Raw genomic sequence first — 26,530 nt, forward strand, 5'->3', positions numbered from 1 at the left:
TTATTTTCTGTTGCTTTCCCTTGGATTCCAACTCATCTGTACACCCAGAGCTTGGTCTTCCAATGTACACCTTACTTTGGCTGCAGACTCACCACTGGTGAAGAGAGTGGGATTATTTTTTTTTTCAAATTTCACTTCTAACATTTCTGTTAATAAATTTTTTGCCATACTTTCTTAACTTACTTGTTTTGCTATCCATTACTCTCCCCATACCCGATTCTGCAGTACTTATAACTAGCTATTTCTGATTTTACATTTGCATATGTTGTATTTAGCATTATTTTTCATACTTTGGTTCATTACAGACCACAACTCCAGTTTATCATGACTTTTGAATTATAAGCCTTCTTCACAACTTCTCTCTTGTTTGGTGGCATCCACTGTTTTTTTGTACATGCACCCTCAGGTTTTGTACTCTCTTCCATGAAAGACATATATTTAGCCCAAGAGAAGGTTTGCATATGCTGTCAACCTCAAGAGCCAAATAATTGCTCTTTGAGTAACGCTCTTCTCTTTGTAAGGTATCCCATCAAAATTATTCATATCAGCTTCTGAAAATGCACAGAACAGCACTGAAGTTGAGATAAAGTTCTGTAGGTCACCAATGCAGCTCTCACACCAAGAAGCAGAAAAGCCTGAAATGGTATAGAAGGAAGAAGGAGGAGAGCAAAAGGACAGAAGAAACATTCAGTTTATCATCAGAGTCCACTACCACAGACAAGTAACAGTAAGGATGGACAGGTATTCCTGGTATCCCTTTTGAATACCTGAGGGATGAGAATTTGGAAGTACCTCTCAGAGGTGCATGGGAAGCATACAAGGGCATGCACGGAAAACACACATCCATTTCCCAAAGCAGTCTCACCATGCTCCAACCTTACTGCCTCACAGCAAGCAGCCGTTCCCACTGCCCAGGACAGTGACACAACATACCTAAGCAAAGGCACAGGAACACAGTGCTTGCTCTGGGAAAGTGAAGAAACAGCAGGCAACCAAAACCCCATAGTGACCAGGAGGGAGAGGGCAGCCACACAGAATTAGAGCCTCAAAATGATCAAGAAGAATTCCATCAAATCTTACTGCTTCAGCTGCACCCACCTGCCAGAAACATTCCTTACCTGTTACATTTCTATTGGGCACTGTTGATATGGCTGTATAAACTGTCTGGTCATACTTAACCTTTCTACAGTCACTAACTCAGCCTTCTCTGCTCATTTCCCTCTGGCTCTACTGGCGGGGCTTTTTCTAAGGAACGTCGTGAAGTTTGTTTCACACAAGCTATAACTCAACTTACATCCCACCATTTCTGATCTCTATTTTATTTTTTGAAGAAGGATACATTTTTGCAGTTACTCTGCATAATGTAACTTTCATCCTCCTTCCATGTTAAGCTGTACATTCTGTATTAAGATTATAAAACAGAAATTACTAATAAGCCAACCTTGCCACAAAAACCCATCTTGTTAAATAACTGACTTATTCTAAAAGAGATTTAAAACAGATACTGAATCTCACTGATCAAAGCTGCTTTTTTTCAGAAGAAAATTATTTTATTAATTTTAAGTAATATAAGCAATACAAAAATCATTTTAGCAAAAGCAGAAGAGTACACCCTGGTGGTTTCCTTTAAGACAATGAGATCATAATTCTTACTATAATGAAACCCATTTCAGCTTCCAAACTGCTAAAGGACCAAAATTAGATAATTATGTTAAAACACAATTAACTCTTCATTTTATTACTAAAATGATGCTAACTGATAAAATGAGAATTTAAGTTATTTTGTGTTTTATAAATATTAACATTTAGTGGGTACAAAGTATTTAGAGTCCAGTGAGGACTTGTGATACGTTTTTGATTCAAAATAATAATTGTTATTTCCAAAATTATCTGGGAATGATCATTCTTGAATCCCCAGGGGGGAACATCATCTTGCCAAAGATGTATGGTGAAATTTGTTCTCTACTAATTACAGTACCTATCTGTACTTCCTCTTGCAAAGTCTAAGCAAAAGATGTGAGAGAAAGTGGCTTTCTAAATGTGACAATTTTGAGAACATACACGTATGGGTACAATATCTGGATCTCTATTTTAATTTTGTTGACAACAGCTAACTCAATGCTAGCCTTTTAAATCATGCTTCGTAACATATTCTTTTTTATAGGACTGAGTCTACAATGAATACAGCCTCTTAAAACCAGAAGCATTAGAGGACTACAGGAATTTTCCATACTACATTTTCTTTTCCATAGAGAGCATCCAGAAAACACTTTTTTGTGGACTTTATCTTGATAAACAAGTTTATAACCACCAGACTGAAAAGCAGAAGAGAACTAAGACATACCCTCCCATACAATCAGGAAATAATGCCTGCTACTATCATAGGCTCCAGGGTGAAAAAACATTGTAAACTGATGAAACTCACTACATAATTTATTCCTAGCTAATAACTCCCCAAGAAGAGAGTTGCATGCAATTTAAATCTCGCTGTCCAATTCTGATTCCTTACGCAGACAAAAGAAAAAACAAAACAAAAACAAAAACCAAAGCATAATGGATCACTTGATGCCCAATTCAGGCATAATTTAGATACCTCAAAACAACTACATACTTGAGAAGTAACATGGGCTTTTACAACAACAAATACTGTATCTAGCATTCTCATCTTAATTAGAAACTGTGTAAACTACTAATACTATTAAGTCACATTGTTTCCAACACACCTATGCATCCAGCCCTTACAGAAATGAAGCATATTTGTGGTTTAGAGTTAAATGCCGTGCATTCAATTCAACCCAGAGTCACTGAGGAACAAACCCTGTAAGCTCTATCCATTCAGAAAGCTGGGTGCAAGCACTGCCTACACAGTCACGGGAGTGCAAGCCCCAAGTGCAGTATATGCAAAACAGAACTTTGAGCAGCACTGAGATAGCATCACTCTGTAATTGCAAAAAGCTGTCCTGCAGCAGACTTCTACATTTGGCATTTCAAACATAACATAGACACAGACTTCTTAGGCAATTTTTGGTTCCCTGATAAACAGATGACATTCTACAAATGGATGACAAGTGAGATACATGGCTTTATACACAAAGTAACCCAACATGAGTCCAGATATTCTAATAAATTATGTATAAGATGGTACACGTACCACATACACTGATGTTCTCTTTATCACCACTGAAAATGACACGTTAAGAGTTACCATCAACCTTGCACTTTGCAACATGCAGACATATGCTCTTTGTTTCAGGTGGCACAGAAAGTTGAACCCAAACAGTTGTATGAGATAATGTCTTAGGCCACAAAGCTTCCCAAAAAAGCTCTTGATTAAGGGTTTCAATTGTTGGCCCCAGGTAACCATGTGAGTGCCATTCTGCCACTGCTTCAACACCTCCTGTAGCTTTCAACAGTAGCCACTGCAGTGGCTGCTCAAGCGTTTGAGACCTGTGATTAACTGGGTCATCTTGGCACATCTGTTTTGCATTTGGCTCTACAACTGTGTAAAATAAAATTGTCACTGTATATTCCTATAAATATATCTGCAAGTACACTGAAGTGTGAAAAAATTAATATAAACATGAAAAATTGCAAATAACAATGCAAATTTGGAAACATTTATAGACTGATGTACTATTTTCAAACAAAAGGCTTACATAAATATACAAAAATAAGCATGTTATTATGAAACACATTCCATTTCCTGTCTTAAAAATACTACGGTTACAGCTTTGAAGTCATGCAAGTTAATGACCCCATCTTATTTCTAAACCTTTTAGCCTTTTGCAATATTTAGAAAGTTATTTTGTTAAGAAAAATTAACAAGAGAAAATGTAATACCACATCTTTTAAAATCTGAAGTGCTAAAACTATAATTTAATACAGAAGGCCAAACTGTAAGAATTATAAAGATGAACAGAAACAATAAAGGGAAGGACTTCAGAGAGCACTATTCTCCTATATGTGTTACTATGGAATCATAGAAGCATAGAATACTTAGGTTCTTGACATTTTACTATAAATGCAGTCAAATTTGTTATTTTTTTTGTTGTTCTGTTAGACGATATTAGGTTCTTGAAAAGCATGCTTCGTACAGCTTTAAACATCACTGTAACTTGGGCTTGGCTCCTGTGCTTTATAAACAGTACATGCTGTATTGTGTGTCTGATGCTGCAAGTACAGTCAAATATACATCATGCATGATGAATTAAACACACTTTTTTGAGCGGACATCTATTCTTGCCAAACAATTCAGAAATAATACTAAATAGTTTAAACAGACAGAACTCTGGCCTCAATTCAAGAAAAGCAGCACGATGTTAAAAAAAATATCTCAACAGAGCTGCCTTTTCCAGACAAAGAGCCTTTCTTTTCCCGTCTTGGCACAGGGGTTTGGGACCAGAGCCAAGGTGCTACTTATCAGCTGTTTGACATCAGGGGAGGGCTGCGTGCGTCAGTGGACCCAGTAGGGACCCCTGGCTCATGGCAATGCATCATGCGGTTCTTATCTTATCAGTTTGCAGGGTCTGGCACTTCAACCTCTACAGTGTGAAAAGGGAAGAAAAAAAGGGGGGAAGGAAGGAAGGAAGGAAGGTGTGTATAACTAGGAGGGAGGAGGTCAGAGGAGACTTGTGAGCCAGGTTGGGCTGCAGAACAGAGCCCAGATTATACTTTGGCTTACTGTGCCATGCCTGGTTGCAGAAAATCCTAAATGAGATTTCTGCCACTTTCCCCATACACTCAGAGGAGAGAGGAACTTCTTATTTAGGTTCAGAAAAGACAGAACAATGTGCGTGGTCAGGGGCACAATGCTCCCTTTCACATACAGCTGACAGAGGGGGCAGCCAGAGAAATGAGGAACATGATACATACTCATGAAAAAGCTTATCAAGGTAAACCTGTCCTACAGGAAATCTCTGAACCAGTGCAGTTTCTTATCGTAAATAAGATTTAAACAGCCCAAATCATTTCTTCAAAAGCACAGCTTCAGCAGAATGCATTACAGCAAATTATTCTCAGGGACAAACAAGACTTAAGATATAGTACAACTCCAAGCTTAAAACTTGATTGCACAAATGAACTTTTGTACTTAGTATTTAGAAAAACATTCACTCAGGAAGGCAATCAAGTAGAGCATCTGCTTTCTAAGGTTTATTCCAACTGAAAAATTATTATAATTACTCAGAAAAAAAAGATTTGTCTTACCCTACCCTTCCTACACAATGTGTATGAATCAGACTCCTTCAGATTAATTTCCTTAACTTAAGCACTATTTTACCTCTAAAGCTGCATCACAAGGTATAAATTACAATAACAAATGAGAAGCTGTTAAAGTATCTGTGGAAATTAGTGGGTTTGTACCCCTGACCAATTTTCTAATTGCTTCCAGGTATTTCCCTACAAGAACGCTTCACCTTATACAGCAGTGAGCCAGACTAGCATCAGTACAGAACAAAAGCAAACTGCTCAACGCTTACACAGAAACCCTGTTTGCTAAGCATTCAGTAGAGATCTGAGAACACCTCCTTGCCAAGGACCAGGACTCAGTAGCTTGTAATGGACTTCTGCACACTGTAACGAAGGGTCTAGCTTTGTTACTTCAAAACACTGTTTTCATAAATTGTTTTATCAAAATTTGTAATGTTTTGCTGCATACAACTATCTTGTGCTTTAAGTTTCATTCCTCTTACCGTGTCAACTTTCTGAACCACAATAATAATGCGTAGTTCTGTGGGACAATCATTCATGTAAAGAGGCAATATGCTTTTACAGTCAAAATGCACTAGCAGAAATGAATTAAATGAAAACACATCCTAAGCCTCTGTCAACATTACCAGTATGAGAATAAAATCTGCACTGCGAATTTAGTGTATTTTGGAAATTTTTCCAATACAAGTCGTGCACCTCCTTCTCCAAATATGCCCTGGCTACTTATTAGGTAAATAGCAATAATGTATTCTTATATTACTGTAAACAACAACAAAAAAAGTTACAAAATAAAAAATTATGATCAGGGATCCTGACATTTAAAAAACTGCCCATAGAGTAAAATACTATCTAACTTTGGCTTGCTATGAAAAAAAATCTATGAAATTACTACAACATGATACTTTTTTCTGATTCTGATTTTTCTGTTTTCTTACTTGCTACTTTGGTCAAGCAGGTTGTTGCTTTATCAGGTTTAGGAGACAGAGGGGAAAACAGATTCAGTAACCTCAAGAGAAATGCCACCTTTAGACATTAGGCTGCAGTTTAACTTTTACCAGTGAATTTCTGCGCTTGCATGAAGTCACTACTGTGCTCACCCAAAAAGCCTGTGCATATGGAGAGGGATACAGAACTGGTACCTGGCAGAGCATGCTGTTTCCTCTTTTGAGTTAAATGATAAATACAGAAGCTACTGCCAGTGATCAAAGATCACTTCATATGGGATCATGTGCCTCCATGTGTCACGTGATTTATAGACAACATGGTTCTTAGATCATGTGATTTTTCAAGAAATAGTACTCTTCCTACTTTAATTAAAAACACAAGTAACGCATTGTAAATGTAGTTACAGATCTATAACACACATATGTAAACACTGGATGTAGCACTTCACTAGCCAACAGACACACATGAAAAAATAACATGCATCATCTTTGAAGACCATACCTGTCACATTACATGGCTGCTTGAGTAGAAAAGAGGGCCCACTTTATATCTGCATTTTGCAACTCCCCCTCTTCTTCCTCCCCTACTTCTTGTAACAAAAAAAGTTAGTGCAAATATATAATATCAAGTCAGTTTATAAAAGTCATTAAGTGCTAAACTTAAGTCATATGTCATTGCTTTGTTAGATCACAGGCTCTACACAGTGACTCTATGTACTCTTTACATGTGGCTTTCTTCAAACAAAAAAGCTTATTTGTTTCACTAATAATGCAAATTCAAAGCTATATAGAATTAAGTCAATAACCAAAGCCAGGCTTGGGTAACACTTTTCCCCACTCCTCAAGTCCTGTTCAACCAACACAGATTTTGAAGAATGAAAGAAAGGATACTTCTTGCACAGTCTTGTTCTATTTTTTATTTAAACTGTATTTAAACTCTAATTAATGAAGATGTTATCATGTCTACCAAGGATCTGACGTCACGACTGGCATATTCACATCCACCAAGGTTCCGTTGTTTGTACTGTGATAACGTACAAAGAAGGAACCTCATTTTCAGCTTCAGATGTTAACTTGCTTCACACACAAAAGTTGGTTTAGGAATTCTGCTGTTCTCATTCTGAGGTTTTAAAGTTTGTGCTCAGATTTTCAGCGGATTTTTTGGCTTTCACAGACAGAAAGAAAAGAAAATAAGGGACAAGAGGACAGAAGAAGGATCTATTTCTTCTAGAAAAGAACAGAAAACTAGAAATCAAATTATTTACACTAACTACTGCTCATGTTGTTCATAGGACTAACCAAGTAGTTCCTCCAACTTCTATCACGGAATACAAAACAAGAACAGGTATAGTATTTTTTCCTGTTTAGGACTGGAACTCTGCATCCACATTCTGAATCCACTGCAAAGGCAATGCAGCCCTCCAGAGAAGGGTATCTCAATATTTCTTACTGTGGCCAGATCCTTTTCATGTTAACAAATTTACTTCTGCCAATCATAACCCTTATCCTAGAGGAAGAAATTCTGATGACATGTTGGCCTAAACACTAGAAAGAATAACAAAATCTGGCCCTCTGGTTAAGAGGCTGACCTGCCAGAATCACACAGGTGAGATTATGGGAGAGGCACAGTACACCTAGCAGGACTGCTCAAACACTGTTAAGTCTTTCAAGACACCTACTTGTAGCTGCAGTCTCTGAAGAATGATTACCAAACTTCACAAATAGGTGGTGGTTTTGGATTAAAACCATAGATTTTTAAATTAAATAATTTCAAAATAGTAAAATCAAAAGGGTTTCTTCACATGCTGAAAGTCACATTTGTGGTATAGCTGTTTGGATCCCATGACTGTTTTCCCCAGTTTTCAAACTGCTACGCAAACAGTTGATGAAATCAAGGCTCCCAATGACCATGAGAAATGGATGAAGTGATCCCCAAATTTGCCTATCTCATTAAAGAAACACCATCAGACCACAAATCAACACTGTTTTTTTGACATGTAATTCAGCTCAACAGCTTTATGTTTGTAAATAGGAAAGTGTTAGGAAACCAAAATTGCACAAAGAATGTAAGTCAGAAAAAGAATTATGTGAGTTAAAATGACCAAAACAAAGGATTAACATACCCCAGCTAATGAAGTGCCATGAGAATGTTAACAACCTTATACAGTACAAACTGTTATCCAAAGATAAGATGTGTCCACAGCTAGCAGACTGATTCAGCATGGACTGAAGGAAAGAACTGTTTCCTTAACTATATGACATTTCTTAGTATTTCTTAGCATGAGATCACTCAAAAGATCAAAGCATGAAAGGTATGCACTTAGGCAAACACTATCTCAAAAAAACCTTACAGTGTGCTCAAAATATAACAACAATCTAAAAAAATCAAATGTGCACTCTCTTTAAAACTAATGTAGGTTTGGGGTTTCTTTTTTCCTGGTTTTAAGTCTTCATTTTTTGTTTGCTTTGGCAAGATGAAGAGCTGTAGGTTTGCACACACAAAAAAAAAAAAAAAAGGCAAAATTCTTTGAATAGAGAAGGAATTTTGAGTATATTATGACCAAATTGTACTTTAAACAACTTTAAGTTGCTTATGAATATCAATTATCTTAAAACATCTAAGACAGTGAATTACTGAATGTTTTGCTCTTCTTGCATTCCATCATGAAAAATGCTACATAAGGAGCAGAAAGGAGTCTACTGTGCTATTATTTTAACAAGACTGACTGCATGAAGGTCTGCAGAAAACTAAACCTTAAATAAAGCAATATAGATTAAAAATAATCCTTTTATACAGAATCAGTATTATAAGTCTTATGTTTTTATCTTCACTGAGCTAGTAAGACTGCCCCACAAGACATCAGTATGGGAAATTAAGCGTATTATAAGGTACACATGGATGCAGCAAATCTTCTATCCATTGCCATTTAGGTAAAATGTTTATTCCTCCACTAAATTCAGCAATAGTATCTTGATGGGTTACTTTTAAGAAAACACCATAAACACATTCACAATTACGACTGCTGTTTTAGTTCTAACTAATATGAGATTACAGCTTGTCTTAACACCGGTTCCTATTTCATCACACACAAATACAGTTCATAAGGTTAAAAGCCTGAACTAAACATCTTGCTTCAAGACAATTTTAAAAGGACTGAAAGAGCACTCATACCAAAAACATTAGCTGTTAATCCGCTTGGTAACTCATTTTTTCCACCTTAACAAAATCTCTTCTAAAACAAACAATGCTGTTTTTACTTCACCACTGTCAAGTAACAGATACGGTTTCAGACTTACACTCTATTACCTGACTTTAAATTGGATGTCCGAAATAGACTTTTCTGGAAACTTCATACCTGTATACCCTAGAATGTTTGGCAAAAGAAATCCCATCAAGTAGACTCTTGCTAGCAACTGAAGTGCTCCACCAAAACACTCCCAGCCAGCTGCCCTTGCTTGTACAGTCTTCACAACGTCAGGTCAGCACAGCTAGAGATCTGGCCTTGTTTATACGCACTCTTTCATCCCACATGCTGCCAGCTAACGTTCCCTTCAGGAGAAATTTTCCCAGGACAGCTAAAGCTGATGCAGCACACTGCAGAAGATGCTTATACCCTCTCAGGGAACTGTAGCCATTTGCAGTCAAACTCCACAAAGCTCTGCTTCAAGCAGTTACTTCTTCATCTCTTTTTTCCTAGATATGGAAAGCACAATGACATACGCAGAACTATAAGCTCTCAAAGAAAAGTCTAGGGACATAAACATTCCCTATGCAGAGGGACAATAACATTTTGGCATTAGTAAAGCAACTCTAGTAATTGACCTGCCTCAATTAAAGTCCCATTTTGCAGGAATGATGGCTCTACCTGAGCCTTACAAGTTCTCAGTGGCTGGCTGATCTGTACCCTTTTTCTGTCATTTCTATTTAGAGGCTTTTGCCCAGAAAACGCAAAATACAGTGCATCATCCGATACCTTATTGGATGCCCACAGTGATAACATCATAGTCATTCAAACTGACACTGAGCTGCTCACTTCAAGGGCAAAGTGCAGTGTTAAAATTTACTTGTTCACCTTTCTGAAGTACACACAGGGATTATACTGTTCACAGTGACCTCTGGACTGAGAGTTTTAAGATTTACCCAAGACATTCATTTATGCAAGGAGACTGCCTGTTTGTCACTGGAGACAGGGTTTTACTGAAACAGGTACATAAACATTCCCAGTGCTAATACACCAGAAAAAGGCTTCAGTTCGTTCATAAACCTGACAGCAGATTTGCCAGCAACTTCTAACAGTTTTCTTTTCCAGACACCAAATTTTGAGTAGGGAGGCACATAAGATGATGCCTTACAGAATAATATTTTTGCTCAGAAGTGTTTTCTGTGCTAAAGCCTAGAACTCAAAACTGCCAAACATGTCAGTATGTGTCCAATTTTAAGTATTACTGATTTCAGGAGAAATATCCACATATCTAAGAAATCTTAAGTGACTCCTACACACAATATCTACAGCAGCACTGAAATTGTGAAATGGATCAAAAATATTGTACAGAGATGACTTTTCATCTTCAACCTTTAAAATAAGAAAACCTGCAAGCTTTTTAAAGTATTTTTAAAGTAGAAAAGGTAAGAACTTCACCTAGTGAAACCTAGCCACAGAACTGTGATGTTGTTCTGTAGCAATACCAGGGCTTTTGTGTTCTTAAAGCAGCCTCACTTCTTACAGGAGAGCAACACTTGTGATTCTACCTGGCTTTGTTTTTTTCAAAGTTGGCCCTTCCCTCCCAAATCAGACAGGGACAAATAACCTAAAACCAGGCCAAGGGATGGCTGTAGGGATTTTTCTCTGAAAAGTACACTTCCCCTTGCACTGCAGTACTACCTCCCTGCTTCTTCAGTTAGACAATAAGGCGTTGTCTACAAGAAGCTTTGAGAGATGTCAGCCTTCCAGCTTCAATAAAACTAACACTTAGCCTTTCAGACTTGAAAGTTCTGGTAGTTTCCCTTTGATTTGTGGGTTGTTTTTCTAAGCTGAGTGACAATTAGGTACAAGTAATCAACACATCTGTCATGCAGGCTCAAGTATCTGTGGTTTATCCGAAAGGATTCCAAGCCACAAGTGTTTGCAGCTGGGAACAAAACGTTTGTAGAGTGTCCAGATGATCCTTTGAAATGTGTTGAGACCTTGAGAAAGTAGCCTGTAATGACTCAAGTTGCAGGTCTGGTGAGGACAAACACAGAGAACTGTTCTTGGAGACAGACACAGGTAATTGCTTAAGCCTCTCCAGAAGACCAGCCATGCAAGTGGCAAGACCCAAGGAGACCAAAAACATTCACAGACATGTTTGAGCGGTGCTTCAAGCTGGTCACATCCTTGATTTTCACATGCCAACTCATTCATCCATTTTTAGACCACAGCCCTTTACGCAGCAGAAGATGCACTGCGCTAAGAAATCCTATGCCAATGCAAGGATGCCACATAAAAAAAAAAAAAAAAAAGTCTTGCATCTTAACAAAGGACTTTTTAATATGAAAGCTATCAGCATTTCCATGTGAACAATGGGGAGGCAGTTGAGTTGAATTCAGGCCAAGTACTGCAACAGAAACACTCAGCATTTCCTGATTATAAATCAGCGAAAAGTTCATGCTCAAAATGATAACAAGATTCAACTTCAAACACCCAGGATTTTACACAGGAGACAAGCTTTATTTTTTAGGTTATTCCTTTCCAAATGTAACATAGAGAATAAAAATAATACACAGAGTGTGAAAATTAGTGGACCTATATTGAATTCATGCTAACAAAACTTTAAAAAGAGAGCAAAGCAATTCCATAAACTGATAAATGGTCTATTATACAAGACATGTATTTTTCCTCTTCAGAGACTGAAACCCTGTTTTCCCTTTGCTGTACATATTCCTTTTGTTCCTCCCTTTTCCCCTCCCTCCTTAGCAGATAGACATCTATTACTATCTATTACATGGGGCAAACAGAGTTTGGATACCTGGGAAGTGTGAAAACCTCTGACAATAGAGGAACCTAGTAGGGAGGGCAAAGTGAGCATACAACTGAGCAGCACCAGGTGATGCTAGTCATAGTCTACCATGGATTCCAACATCTCTAACTCCGAGGAACTAGCAGAGACATCCAATACTTCCGTAGCAAACAACATAGTATCTGATGCCCCATTACACTAAAGAGGCATCAAATGAAACACACCAAAAATAACTGTTCATAAATAGCGCTCAAGCTTGTATTATAAAGATTATTTTCTGTGCAATTCTAAAATTCTAAAGATGACACTACAACCCACTTGTCTGAGATTTATCTTAGCTGATTATCCTCGTTACACCACAATTTAAGAAGCCACAAGAAAGCCATCTCTCAGTCTTGCCTTGAAAATTGCATCAATATGAAAAGAAAACACAGAAAGGCAAATAGAATGAACTGATGTGGTACAAGCAAAGGCCAGGTTCTTAGAGGCAGCAAAAAGTGATGTACAGCTAACTTTAAACTTTAGCTGTACACTCCTGGTTTTCCTAAGCCCAAAATGCGAACATAACTCATGTGCTGCAAACACTGTCTTTTATTCGAAATAGCTCAGTTTGAGCTTACGTAATATAAATAATAACTTTCAATTCCAAGTCTAGGTTGACTCCAGCCACAAGCAAGGAATGAAAAGGTGCTTGTCAAACATGTAAGTTTACTAAGTATTAAGCATATGTGCTTAACTACACAGACAATTTTAGACTCCTTTTAATCAACACAAACATTCCCACTTGCATACAAAAAAAATTCCCTACAGCATGTTAAGAGACAAAGATTATCCCTAAATTAAACTGTATTTGCTTTTATGGATTTTAATAATGAGGGGACTGTTTCAACATTAAAAATGCACATGAAGTTATACTTTCAGCTAGTCTACACTTGCCACCAATTCTGCTTCAGTTTGCAATTTTAAGGTCTCATTAATCAGTCTCATAAAGCATTACTGATAATGTTTGCACAAATATAATTAAAATTGGATTTGGAAAATAAAATTATAATTAGCATGAAACAGCAAAAAAAATTGTTACTAACTATTAACTATTTTGTGGATGTGCATTTCAGGATATTTAAACAACTTTCAAGATAATTAAACAACTTTAACAAATATAAAGTTGGAGCCCACCTTTACAGCAGTGCTGTCCAGGTGTCTGAAAATATTACAATGTAGCAAGATGACCACAGAAACCACATTCTTAATATGGCTTCTTTCACTCATTGTTTTTCTAGCAGTTATTATGTCCTCTAACTCAAGTTCTCAACTTAGTCAAATCACATTTTTACCTTCATCACAATGTTCAGTCTCCAAATCCCCCAATGACTGTCCTGCAACTGAAAGCATTCCTGTCATATTACTTATAGAAATAACCAGCACTAAATGCCTATGAAATTTCTCACACAAGAATAACTTCAGAGTAGTATTCATTTTCTTAGCTTGGTATTAACAAGTCCTATTACATGCACGAAAGGAAAATTAAGATTAGTAATACTCAGACTTGCAAAGTTCATCCATTTTTGCAAAGAATATACATTGTGCATGTAGAGTACAGCACACATGTTCTGTACAGCACTGTGGATTAGAATGAAGGAGCACTAAAAAGTTCTCTTTAAAAATACTGGCAATTTCTCTACAGACATACTAGTACTATTCGTCTGACTTTCCTAAGCCTCCACACACACATCAGATGTGCATAAAATCTGCAGAGATAATCAGGGAAACGATATGTTTTAAATTCTAAATAACATTTTCTGCTCTGATCCATAGATTTTATTGCTACGATTAAATCCACAGCCCCATATAGAAACACAACTAGTTTCTTTACTGTTTGTAAAGAATAATCAATAGATCACAAACAAAACAAAAAAAAAGAGCTGAATGCTTTTTAAGAACTATTTAAAACATAAAACAAGATCTCAATTGAAGTTTCTGTTTATTAATGCAAAAACAGAAACCGCATTACAAAGAAATGCATTAAAACCAACAATAAAATAACTTCTGCCATCACATATTGTCAGTATCTGCATTCAGGTCTCTGGATTCCAGTGTTTCCTCTCCTGTAACTGGCAGCATCAGTAGAACCTAAATCAGCAGAAGGAATGCAATTCCTCATAATTTAGGTGTGAGTGATGTCAGCAGCTGTTAGAGAAAAACAATAATCCTTCAGGCTTTGCTCATGTGAGGAAAAAGCCTTTCAATTAACATTTAAAATTAAAAGCTGCAACATTATTTAATTAAAATAATGTGGCTATTTGGCTCCACTCTGGCTGCAGTTTGCTGCAAGTCCTATCCTTGAAGCAGTCAGCAGCCTTAGTTTATACCATAAGGAGAAGGCAAAAACAAAGAAATACAAAGCTCACAATAAGCAGGAAGATTGAGTTTTTTCAAAGTATTTTGCGAGGGCCAAAATTATCTTAAACTCATTAACTTGAAATTAGATCCCAAACTGACAATGCTTAAGATAACTCATGTCAGAAAAAGACGTTAATTTAATTGTTATTTTCACTGTTCAAGACAAGTGTATCAAAACATTTGCAGGCAGTGAAGACGAGGCTTACAGATAAATAGTTCAAGTTGTTTCAGAAGTGTCCTGGGTTTAAACCATGACAAGAAATCATAAAATTTATTTGCCATTCATTTGGGAGGGGTACAGGACAAAGAAAATCCCATACCACTACTATCAAACTTAACACTACCTCAAGTACCCAACTGAAGGATTAACAAATTGAATTTTAGTTTCAAGCCAGACTTCTGTTGGTGAAACCTGGTTTGCATTTTTTCAAGTTGGAAGGCTTAAAAAAAAAAAAAAATCAGAACATCTACCCTCTACTCTGTTTTTTCCATTAGTAAGTCCTTAACTAACTCACCAAAAAGGTAGAACTGCCGACCACACTAGCATAATGTTACCCTTTTTCAGTGCCTGATCTTGAGATGTGAAATGCAAGAACACTCATCTGTGTAAGCAGCAAACTCTCTCTAGCTGCTCATGTCATACACTTAATAGTGCTTCAAAGCTTGCACATACATTAGCTTTCAAAGTTTGCATGGCAGTCAAATAAAAATGTGAAATACTTCAAGGTATCTCTTTAATAAGTACAAACTTCAACATTCAACTCAAAGGTCTTTCATTAAAAAGTAACAAAACAAAAAACAACAAAAAAAAAACCCCACAAAACAACAAACACACAAAAAAAACCAACCCACATTTCACAATATTGGTTTAAACATCAAAATTTCCCACTTGTTAAATGGCCTTTATGCTAAAAGATGACAGGCTTTTGTTTCCTTTTTGAAGGGTTACTGTCCTCATTCCTTTTATTACTGCAAATTCCCAAAATAATCACTCTCAGCCAGAAGAAAAGCCTGGGAATTGCCACCTAAATAACATTTAAGTTTTAGAGAGCAATGAGCATCTAAACCAGGAACTTGGGAGTGGAAACCATGATGAAGCCTTAATTATAACATTTTTGTAAATAAAAATAGATTTGATCTAGAGAACAAAATTCTGTTTCCACTTCTGACATCATTTTCCCATGAGCTCTTGAGGACGTTCTAAAGGCCAAACCACTCAGTAGGAACCAACAATTCCAGATGTCACATTCTGGTACCCATCAGAGACTGCTTCAGCCTGACTGTCTGAAGGGCTAGTTTGTTTTCTATTTAGGTTCACTCTGTGTTAATGAAAGTGATTGAAAAAAAGCCCTGAATTTTGAGGAGAGACGTTTTAACACCGAGAAATGCAAAATTTGTGGCTGCATTTCACAATATGCATCTAAACATCTCAATTTCCCACCTGTAAAATGGCCTTTGTGCTAGAAGACTACAATAATGAGGTTGACCAGAAAAACATGTGGATAACAACCCAAAAGACAGTTATGATCTTTACTGCCATTCACGTATTTTTAGATTTTTTTCCTGGAACTCTTTCACATGGAGGAGTGGCTGTTGAACACCGTGATTAATCCACGGTGAATAATTCCATTAGTCAATCAACTAAGAGAGAATATAAAAGCAAAGCAGACTGAGTCTTGTTTTTTTTTCTTTCAGAATGATGAAATAAACTGCATCGTATTGAGTCAGGATGCAAAAACCCCTCAGAAGGTTAAAGTTAGCTGAATTATTTTATGGCCAGAGTTCAGTGCTTCTCTCTTTTTCTTTTCCTTTTCTTTTTTTCTTCTTTTTTTTTTTTTAAGATCACTGGCCTTTCAAATCTCGAATATTTTGATAAATAAACAATGATCAACTGCTACAGTCTTACAGCATAGATTACTTCTGTAAAAAAAGCTGCATGTTTGGTTCAGACTCCTTCAATACTGAAAAAAAAACTTTAAAAATTCATATTATTACCTTATTTAAGCTTATCTTCTCAAAGAATTATTAAATACTAGCTAAACCCAAACATTTAACAGATATAGAATCATAGACTAGTTAGGGTTGGGAAGGACCTTACAATCATCAAATTCCAAGCCCCGTGCCATGGGCAGGGACACCTCACACTAAACCATGTCACCCAAGGCTCTTTCCAACCTGGCCTTGATCATCACCATTATATGGGTAATAATAATGACAGACAGGAATAGGAACTGCCCAAATTCCTCAAACGTTAAGTTATTTAAGAACACTTAATATACCAACATTATTAGAAATATGGAAACAGAAACTATTCTATTCCATTGTTCTTATTTTCTTTAACATTAATATTAGCAGTACACTTTACACTATGTAAGGGTTGCTACATACATACATACCGTAAAACAGCAATATGTTCATCAAGTTCATATAAATGCATCTATACCTATCTCAGCTTCAGTATGTAAACAGTATTACTGTTCTTTCCCTACCCTTTGCTGAAAAGTAAGTAAACTCATACTATTTACAACTGTTCCTGCAATGAACTGCCTATGAATGACACAAGTATGGATTCAGAGTTAATTTTGGCTCTCTGGAAATGCAGGACCTGCCTCTGCAGGGCTGCTATTAGATTATGGACAGTTTTAGACAGTATTTTGCCTGTGGTCATCTGTAATTAATTTCATGATGCAATGCTGGGGGAGTGAATTGTGGAATCGGTCCCTTGATGAACTGTTTCAATGGAACTACCACTGATCAGAGGCTAAAAACAAGAAGGAGAATTAAATACCATAATAGACAGACACACAGGTGTGGCCATGCAATTATCAGCACCCATGGGAAATGTCATGGGATATCTGAAGCCCATTTCAAGACAGGTCTGGAGCATACTGACGAACCAAGTTGGGAATCCTGAGAACCATTAGACAAGAACTAGCTACAGAGAAACCTGACACCTAATAATAAATTCGTCCTCTTCCCTAAAAAGCACTGAATTAAGTATGACAACTCAGTTTTCACAGATGTACATACCATTTAAGCTTTAAAGTAATATTCTGTGAAAAGTGGTCAAGATTCTTTCCAAATTATCACAAAGAGAGAATCGCAAACCACCAACAAGGAGGTATTTTCATACGTACATTGAATGCACTAACTCTGGATAACCAAAGGAGCCCACTTATAAATACCTGTGATTATTCCTCTCCAGTTGTAGATTCCAGAGTACTAAATGCAGTCTGAGTAAAACATAAAGCTACAAAGACCATGTATTAATACTCTTGTTAGTAAGGCTTCAGAAAACACTGTCTGATATTCTGTTTCTATGCAACAGCACTACTACTTTTTTATTATAAACTGCAGGATGCATAACACTGAAGTTTCAAGAACTTACACAGATGCACCTGTTAGTAAAGAAAGCACTACATCTACCGTTGCATCAGATTAGATATGCAGTAGTGGCCCTGGCAGTGGCAAACTGCCACTGAGGACATAATTTGATGATTAATCTCAGTGGCATCATCTAGGAGCATTTATACAGTTATCACAGTATAACCAAAAAAACTGAAAACATACATGAAGGGCATCTATCATCTACATCCCATCTCACCTCAAAGTGGTACAGGCTATTCTCAGTGCTGGTTACTCAATGTACACTAGGTAGTGTTTTTTTCTCTTGCACCTGCATGACACCCACTATGCTTTTAGAAGCCGTTAGGATAACTATTGCTGGATATAGTAGTAGAGGCACGACACTGCTCATAGCAGATAACTTCTGATATCTCAACAAAAAGGAAAATACGACAAGGGCTGAAAAAATAGCTTGAAACACAGAAGATAAACCAAGTATTACTCAAAAGCAAGTTTAAGATTAGATATATTATCCTACTCAGCTTTGCAGCCCAGCAGTCACCACAGTTCTTAGTAGAAGGTAAAGCACAGAAATTGAATGTCTAGTATCAAAGTTGTGTGCAACCCTTGCAAGTCCTTCCAGTATTCCAGTTACAAATAAAATTATACTGTAGGCAGGAATTTTTTTTTTTTTTTAGGGTAAAATAATTCTCACCTGGAAATGTTCCCTCAAGGATATTTTTTAAATAAACCTTTCCTTCTTGCTTTTGCATGCATATATGCAGAAAGTGAACAAATGAAAACATTACAAAATGTCAGATGAAACTTCCAAAAGTACTGACATTTATTTTAAATCTGGCCTGTGAAATAGCACCTTGTCTGCACTTTCCCATATCCAACATTTGCTTTCTCATATATTTGATACTGTTACTGGAAGTTTATGAAATACATTATTTTAAACTAAAACACCAGCAGTGTTCATTTTTAACCAGAACAGTATACGCAATCAATAAATTGGTGAAAAAGAATGCTACGTGATCCCCTCGATTATCAGAGATTTTGGATTAGATCACTTAAAATAATAATCTAGGGGCTTATTTTCACAGCTGGGTTTGCCTTATACTCTATCATATACTTTGGGAATGCAGTACAGATCCCAGGAGGCACCTCTACACAGCATATAACGTTTTTCTGTGAGCAACACTTGCAAAAAGCACAAGACTCAGTGGACTGGACAAACCTGGGAAGCAGGGGGAGGTGATGGGGAGAGGGCTGACAGTTGCTTCCTTGCTCTAATACATAAAGTAGCAATTAATTTTACTGTGCTACTCCTGAACACCACACGATGAACAGTGAATTGTATTCAGAGGATTTATTTTACTGCAAATTTGTTCTGTCCATAGCTGAAGAAATTGGAATAAGGAAATTAAAATGTCTTAGTCAACATTAAATGATGTTGCCATTGTCAAGTTGATTATGCTAATTTGTCTTATTATTACTAACCTGCCAGACCCCAGCTGTTGTCTTAGTCAAAACCTAAGTTTTCCAATAACTAGGGACTGCAGCTGCTTAGAATGGGTCACCAGGGACCTGAACCACCACAAACATTACTCATCTGGTCCTGCCCTGATCAGACTTCTTTGGCCAAAAGGCAGGGTCAAGCCTGCCTGAGATTTGGGATATACAAATTAAAAGCTTTTTTTTTTTTTCCCTGATCCTCAGAAAAGTAACATTTCTCATTCAGCCTTTCAAAAGCTATCTACAATTACCACCTAGCATGCATCTGATGTGGGAAGGCCTGTTTGTGGACACTCTAATCAGCTTTTGAAAAAAAAAAATCAAAAAAATCACTAATTATAACTGAAGACATCCACTAAGTTACTGCTCCCAGTATCATTCTGTCAGTGCCAAAAGTTTAAAACCAAAAAAGTATTACTTCAAATGCCTTTACTTAAAACAATTGAGACCCGTAAGTTTCTACACTACATATTTGCTAGCTGCATTGAACAGGTGTAACCATAAACATTAGAAAATGCTTCATTTTGATGGGCAAACAGCCAAAGCACTGCCTGATCTAAACATCCTAAACTGGAATTATTTTTGTTTAACAAACGCTGTCACATGAAGTACGTTCAACAGAGCTCCAGAACTTAAGGGAAATGACTATTTAATGTTTAACATTTCACTGGTATTTATTGTTGTTTTTACTCTCATATATTAGTTACAGATGGGAATCCTTGCCAAAAATCCCTAACTTTCCATTCCTCCAACTCTTATTAACTGTTTCTGTTTGGATTACCGACATCACACATCCTTATTTCTTCTTTTCAACAAGTCTCTCTCAAAAAACATAATCAAGCTGTCCTGCTGTTTGAGCTCTGCAGCCCTGTACTGCTTGTCATCCTTACTCCTCCGTATTTTCTTTAGTTTTAACTGGCTTTTAACTCCAGAATACCACTCTCCTTGCATTGTTTTGTACAATTTCTGCATTTTACAGCATAGAAAACTCTCCCGAAAAGTAGAAGCACTTGCTAATGACAAACTAACTGGAGAAGTCAATGTAGCTTGCTCACACACACTGAACACAGAAGTGTTTTAACCACAGAGACAGTATAAATCGGTGTTTTCCCTGGGGCTCTCAAAGTACACTATGCACCATGCATAGTACTGGCTAGAAACCACCCAACAACCAGAGCCCATTTGCTGCAAAGAGTGAGGAAGAGCTCCCACAGATGAAGCATACCAACCGAGCACCGGTTAGTGAGGTACAAGCAAATTGTTCAGAAAACACTTAATGCAGTTCTTAACTAGTAGACTGCGCCCTTGGTTTTTATCTTTGCAATTTCAATATTCAACAGCACACTAGCCTTTAATATTACACTAAGCTCCTGATCCCTTACAGACATAGGTGAAAGCCAGCCACTCACTGGCCAACCAGTTCGCACACCTTTTCTCCTCCAGGCATTATCAGGCTTCCTGTATTCACAAACTGAATGAATACAAGCTAATAATGGCATCCTTCACACCTCCAAGATCTTCAGGTTTGACAGCAGAAATAAACTCCACACAAAAGCAGACAAATGTCAGTGATGGAAGAGACAGGTCAGTTGAGCGAACAGACAAGCCACATCTTGTCCAGAGTCAGGGGGAAGAAAAGGGTGCAGGGTCAGAAATCTCTTTTGGAGTGGAAAAAGTCTGAAGGCTTTCCTTTTTGCTAAGTTTATTTGCCTCTCACATTTTTTAAAGTTGAAGTGGAAAAACATGAACAAACAAACCTTGAACAGCAGATTTTAAAATGCACCTTTCATTGACCTTGTGGAAACTGAAAGAGAAAAATCTGTAAATTCCAAAGCCATTGAATTGCCTCCTACAAAATAACAAGAACTGAATCCTCTTCAGGCAAAAAATCTGTCAGCTACAAATGAATCAGTGAGGCATGCTTAGCAAAGGTTTCTCACTTTAGTCCCACAGTCTCTACAAGCACTGCCAACACTTTTAATCCTAGAAAAGCGGATAATTCATCCCATTCAGTTTACCGGCTCTACCTTTCTTCCCCCAGAAAAGCATTAATACTTTCCCTCTCCCCATAAAGCTAGCTAACCTCTCTCTAGGAGAGGCTGAGGCCATGAATATTACTCAGCAATAGCTTTCCTCTCCTCACACAAAGGCTGGCCTTTCCATCCACCAAGATCTGGCTAGCTCTATGGGTTTTCTTCTTTCCCTTTCACTACCTTTTTTCCCAATTGTACCTCACTTGGCCCTGCTTTTGTCTTTGAAACTTCTGGTGGTCTGAAAACACCTGCCAAAACCTGTCATCAGTTTGTAGTACTTACAGTTTGGGATGTGTCCACTGACTTTACTGCTGAGGGCTAACCACTACTGACACTAACCTTTGGCTTCCTCACAGCTACTGAACTTCAAAACCTTTTTTAAAGATTATTTTTTTTTATTTAGTTTAGCCTTTAAATGAGGCAAGTGAAAATATTTATTATAAATTCACAGAAATAACTTACAACTTACAGAAGCTTTGGGAAAGAACATGCAGCCAGCCAGCATGAATGTGTTTCAGATAACAGCCTGTTGTAGCCTCTTCTCATCAGTGGCAGACACATTAACTTTAAAACCAACCCAACTGCTGAATGACTCTCACATAGTTATGCCGGCACACTCAGGCAACAAACGCAAATAAAGCAGAAAACAGCCCTCAGTTTTGACATGTCAAAGCTTCTCCCGCACTTCCCAGCACTCATTTTCCATTCTTTTTTCCCTTAACAGACCAGACCTGCCCTTTCAGTGCTGCACACAAGCCGTAACTCCCAAGCATTTGGTTCCTCACCCATTTGTCTTTCCTTCTTTCTCTTGTCATCTTGCCCACAGGTCCAGGCACCACTTTTCTGTCCCCTCTGACACACTGCTTTGCGCCACCCTGGCAGATGAGGGGTTGAGGACATGAATGCTGCACGCCCTGCAGGGCCTGTGCCACACTCGGCTCCCTTCACTGGCAGCCAGAGGAAAGGACAGGGCGGAGCAGCAGCGTGGAGCAGCTAGAGCCCTGCCCACTCCCTGCTGACAGGAACGCTGGCCCCCCATGCCACTGGCCTGCACCCCACCAGCACCCTCTGAAAGCTGTTGCTGTGGGCCTTCATGAAATGTCCGCATAGTAAGGCTCAACCACACAGGATGATCCGGTACAGACACTGCACAGAGGGAAACCCGAAGCAAAGGACTACTAGTGGATTCCAGGAGTATCCAAAGAGCTCTTTAAGCAAGTTAGGAGCACTGCCAGAGACACCCTATGGGGTGAATACCCATACTAGCACACATAACAGGCTCAGAAGTTTGCTTCTGCAGTCAGTCTCCCCATCTCCCCCACTCACTGCACCTTGGTTCCCATGGTGGAGCAGATGCATGGAGGCTCCCCAGGCTGAGCTACATGCAAAGATACGTTCCAGAACTCCAAGGAATAACATACAGAACTGAAGTAGAGCCAGGCTGAAAGCACACATCACTAAAACACAGCATCAGTGTTTGATCCGTGGGACACTGTTCTCCCCTACAAATCTACTTCTCATCACAGTACTCACCCTCTTTTCCACATCTCCTCCACTGACCCATTTCTGTGGTTATCACTATATACTATCCTGGAAAAGGTGAGACTCCCAGCCACTTTGTTGCATTGCTTCTGAGCACTGTGATTCCCATTCTTCACCAATGTATTGGGAAATACTGCACATCACCAATAACTTTTGCCTGAAAGACCGCTTTGTCTCTTATGACAAAAAGCACTGAAACGATACCGTGGATGGCGAATAAAAACAAGATTGCTGACAGACTTACCTCTCAAGCTAACAGAATTCCAGTCCATTTGCTCACGTGTTATACAAGTCCTCAGAGAGTCACATGCTAGGCACTCCTCTTAGTACACTGGGTCACACACCAGGATAAGTGCATTTTTAACTAGTTATACTGCAACACACATCTGCTCCAATCACAGGAATAGTCTGCCTGTTGACCTGCACAGTTCAGCACACCACTTTAACAGGCAGGAGGGCGGTTTCTGCGTTCTGCCTTGCAACCTGAGATCAGGGCTACAAATGCTGCAACATGGGAGTGTGGAAGCAAGAAGAAAATGAACTCTGCGTTCACTCCATTAGACTTCCACAAGTCTGGAAACATCCTGTGCAAGTCAGAGCCACTGCAAGAGTCTAGAGGAGCAAACACCCAGGCTCCGCAGTGTTCACACCTTCAGCCCAGTTCCTGTCTGACTGGCCAGATCAGCGGCCTCACCGCTTTTGTCCCTTAATAATTTCTGGGCTTATGAGCCAATTTCAACTATAACCAACACAGGACAACAGATATCCAAGGGTAACTACGTTCCTGAAAGTTTTATGACCACTGGCAACTGGATAAACTGGCATGCCCACGGCTAAAAAACTTCAGATTTTCTCTTGCCTGGCCAAGTTTACAGTCAATCAGCACACTGGCAGCCAGTCAACCCACACCATCAATCATGTCACGTCTTCACCGTGTGGCAGCTGGGGGCCATGGCAGGAAGAGTATTTGGGGGCACAGGCCAAGAGCATTACTGTGGGGAAGAGGTACCTTTAGAGATACATAGTTCCGAACATGGAATTTAGCTCCATGTGAAACAATTTTAGTTTTGCAGTTTTGCATGATTTCCAAAAGGAATGAGCAAATTCGATAATCTACATATGTGTAAACATGCACATATATGTAAGAAAATATTAAACTCCATTCAGTTGCAACTAAAAACATTAATCTCTTTCAGGGATTTAATCTGTTAGAGATCTCCATGAAATACTTATCTTAATGATCAGGCTGGTAGAAGAGGGCGTTATCTGTGCTTCCTCTAAGAGGCTGCAGCATCAGCTAAATCCTTACAACATACAAGAGCACCTACAGAGGGGGATGAGCGACCAGCCAAAACCAGAAGGGGGGGGGGAAGGGGGAAGAAGCTTTATTACTCCCCTTGTTCAGTCTCATGGGGCTACTTAATCACTTTTTTCTTACTCAGGGGATGATCAACCCTAAGTCTGCCCACCCTGAGGCTAACTCAACAAGTAATATACATCAGCATCTCTGGAGCACCCCTTCCTCCCCTTCTCGCAACTATATTCTCCTCTCCCCACAGTGTCCTCGCTGTTGTTCAACACACTCGCTCCTTGGGGAAATATCTTGCCTTGCCCTCCCTTGAGCTGGCAAGCAGAAGATCTCAGAAATGCTAGCACTGACTCTTTTAGCAGCAGTGTTGGCATATGCTGGCTTGAAGTACTTGTCAGACTGGCCTAAAACATCAAAGCACAAGGTCTCAGTGGTCCAAGTTCTGCCTAGTTTTTTTCTTTTCTTACTGATACTTGTCTTCACAGAGCTTAATGAACACAAGTAAGCATCACACCTAATTATTATTTTCATAATTACTGCTAAATCATAAGGCAATTTATCTAAATAAATCGACAGTTAATAAATCTTCCAAAATGGATGACTGGTAACTGACTTTGCAGTTAAAACTGCCCAACACTATTCTTTAAATTCATCACTTCATAAATCATGGATTTTAAATAAAAGTTTTCTGTGATGGGTTTTAATTCAATGGAACTTACATTGAACACAAAACTAGTAAAGAATTATTTCAGAAAACAGTGATAGAAAATGCACAGACTTGCCTAAATTCAGTAAACCTTTGCATTTGCACATTTGTTAAATTAGTTCTAGTGTCTTGTGGCATTAAAAATAGGAACAGGGATCACAGCAGAAGTCAAAGTGATACACTGCTATGCATAAAGACTTCACTGCATATGGTTAAACAGTAACCAATGGATATTCTTAACTGACTAAGCTCGTAACTTCAACACTTGTCCCAGAAACTTCTTGGTGTTCCACCCTCACTAAGAATGTTCCCAAAGCGTGGTTAGTCTCAGGAAAAACATCCAGTCCCACAGAAATCATGGTAAAATTGGTAGCTCTGCATTTCATAAGCATGTTATTTAGCCTCACAGCATGGTAGAACATACTTTCTTTGAAATCCTCACTTTATAGTGCTCTGCTCAGCTTCCCCTCACGCTTGCTTGGGTTGAGGCTTCACAACATTTTTTAACAAGCAGTGCCACAGGCTGTTAATTTAAGAGGCCCCGTTTTACAAGTTGCTTATCTGAGTATTTGTTATACTGGGAGCATAATTAAATTCTGCTGATTCTTCCGGTTTTGTGGGGGTTGTTTGAGGTGTTTTTAGGGGAAATTTAAGACAAAACCACTATTTTATGCCATCATTTCTCACTCACACGATGCCAGAATTCAGAAGCTAGAATACAGCAACTTCAGGCACATCATTCAAACCCAATCCCATCTTCCTGTGCCTGTGTAGTAGCATTATAATCACTGATTACTTGAACATACACTGTGCTATCCTAAGGACTGTCTTACTGGGCACACAATGTACACATTTCTTGTGGAAAGAGATGACTATGCACACTTAGTAATCTCTGACAGTGTGATCTCAACATCTAACATGCAAGAGTTAAACAATGCAAGGAATGTGTAATTACTACTTTCTCTTGATTTTTTTAAATTCCACTTAAAGGAAAAAAAAGTTAAGATTTCAACATAAAACGCAAATGAATCGGGTGTCATAAACAGTTCCCATATATGCCACCATCATTTTAAATTATTTTCTTCACATGCAGTATTTATACAGCACTGTTAAGCAGAACAATCCACCTTCCATCCAAAAGGTTTATAGGTGCATGCTTCCAAATCTCTAACAGTTAGAAACACCATCTAAAAGCAAGCATGCTATCCCAGGTGGAGCTTTCAGATCTTGTAAGGAAAGGAGGCACCTGAGCTTTATACCCTTTCAGAATTAGGAAGTACACGGAGCATATAAATAACTAAAATATATAAATCACCAAAGCTACAAGTTAAATATCATCCTATGTTACAGTTATGTATTTGCTACAGCATCATTCCAGCAAACCCCTTACAATAGTCAATCTGCTTCAAAATCAGCATGTGCAAAACAGACAACACCTGAAATCAGACTGAATTAAGTGTCTACCATCTTCAGGTAACCTAACCTCCCCCGCCCCCTTCTCAGCTCCCCATTTAATATCAGTCTTATG

At 38.2% G+C, this 26,530-nt stretch overlaps 1 protein-coding gene across 7 annotated transcripts in view; it reads right to left on the bottom strand.

Annotated features, from left to right (window-relative positions):
* Positions 1 to 26,530, bottom strand: part of PDE10A (phosphodiesterase 10A) — a 369,055-nt gene that overhangs the window by 121,814 nt on the left and 220,711 nt on the right. The window contains exon 1 of one of the 7 annotated variants that reach the window (XM_061378679.1): positions 23,232 to 23,274. The exons of 5 other annotated variants lie outside the window; for them this stretch is intronic. In XM_061378679.1, coding sequence (XP_061234663.1) covers positions 23,232 to 23,259 — 28 coding nt within the window. In that variant the 5' untranslated portion in view covers positions 23,260 to 23,274. Of the gene's footprint in view, positions 1 to 22,230; positions 22,404 to 23,231; positions 23,275 to 26,530 lie in introns of those variants that run through there. One more of the 7 variants, XM_061378675.1, reaches the window with a different exon arrangement.

The sequence above is a fragment of the Neopsephotus bourkii genome, unplaced genomic scaffold (genome assembly GCF_033783945.1).
Source record: "Neopsephotus bourkii isolate Nb327-2 ecotype Australia unplaced genomic scaffold, CSIRO-AGI_Nbou_v1 NB_1767, whole genome shotgun sequence".
In the NCBI taxonomy this organism is placed as follows: Eukaryota; Metazoa; Chordata; class Aves; order Psittaciformes; family Psittacidae; genus Neopsephotus; species Neopsephotus bourkii.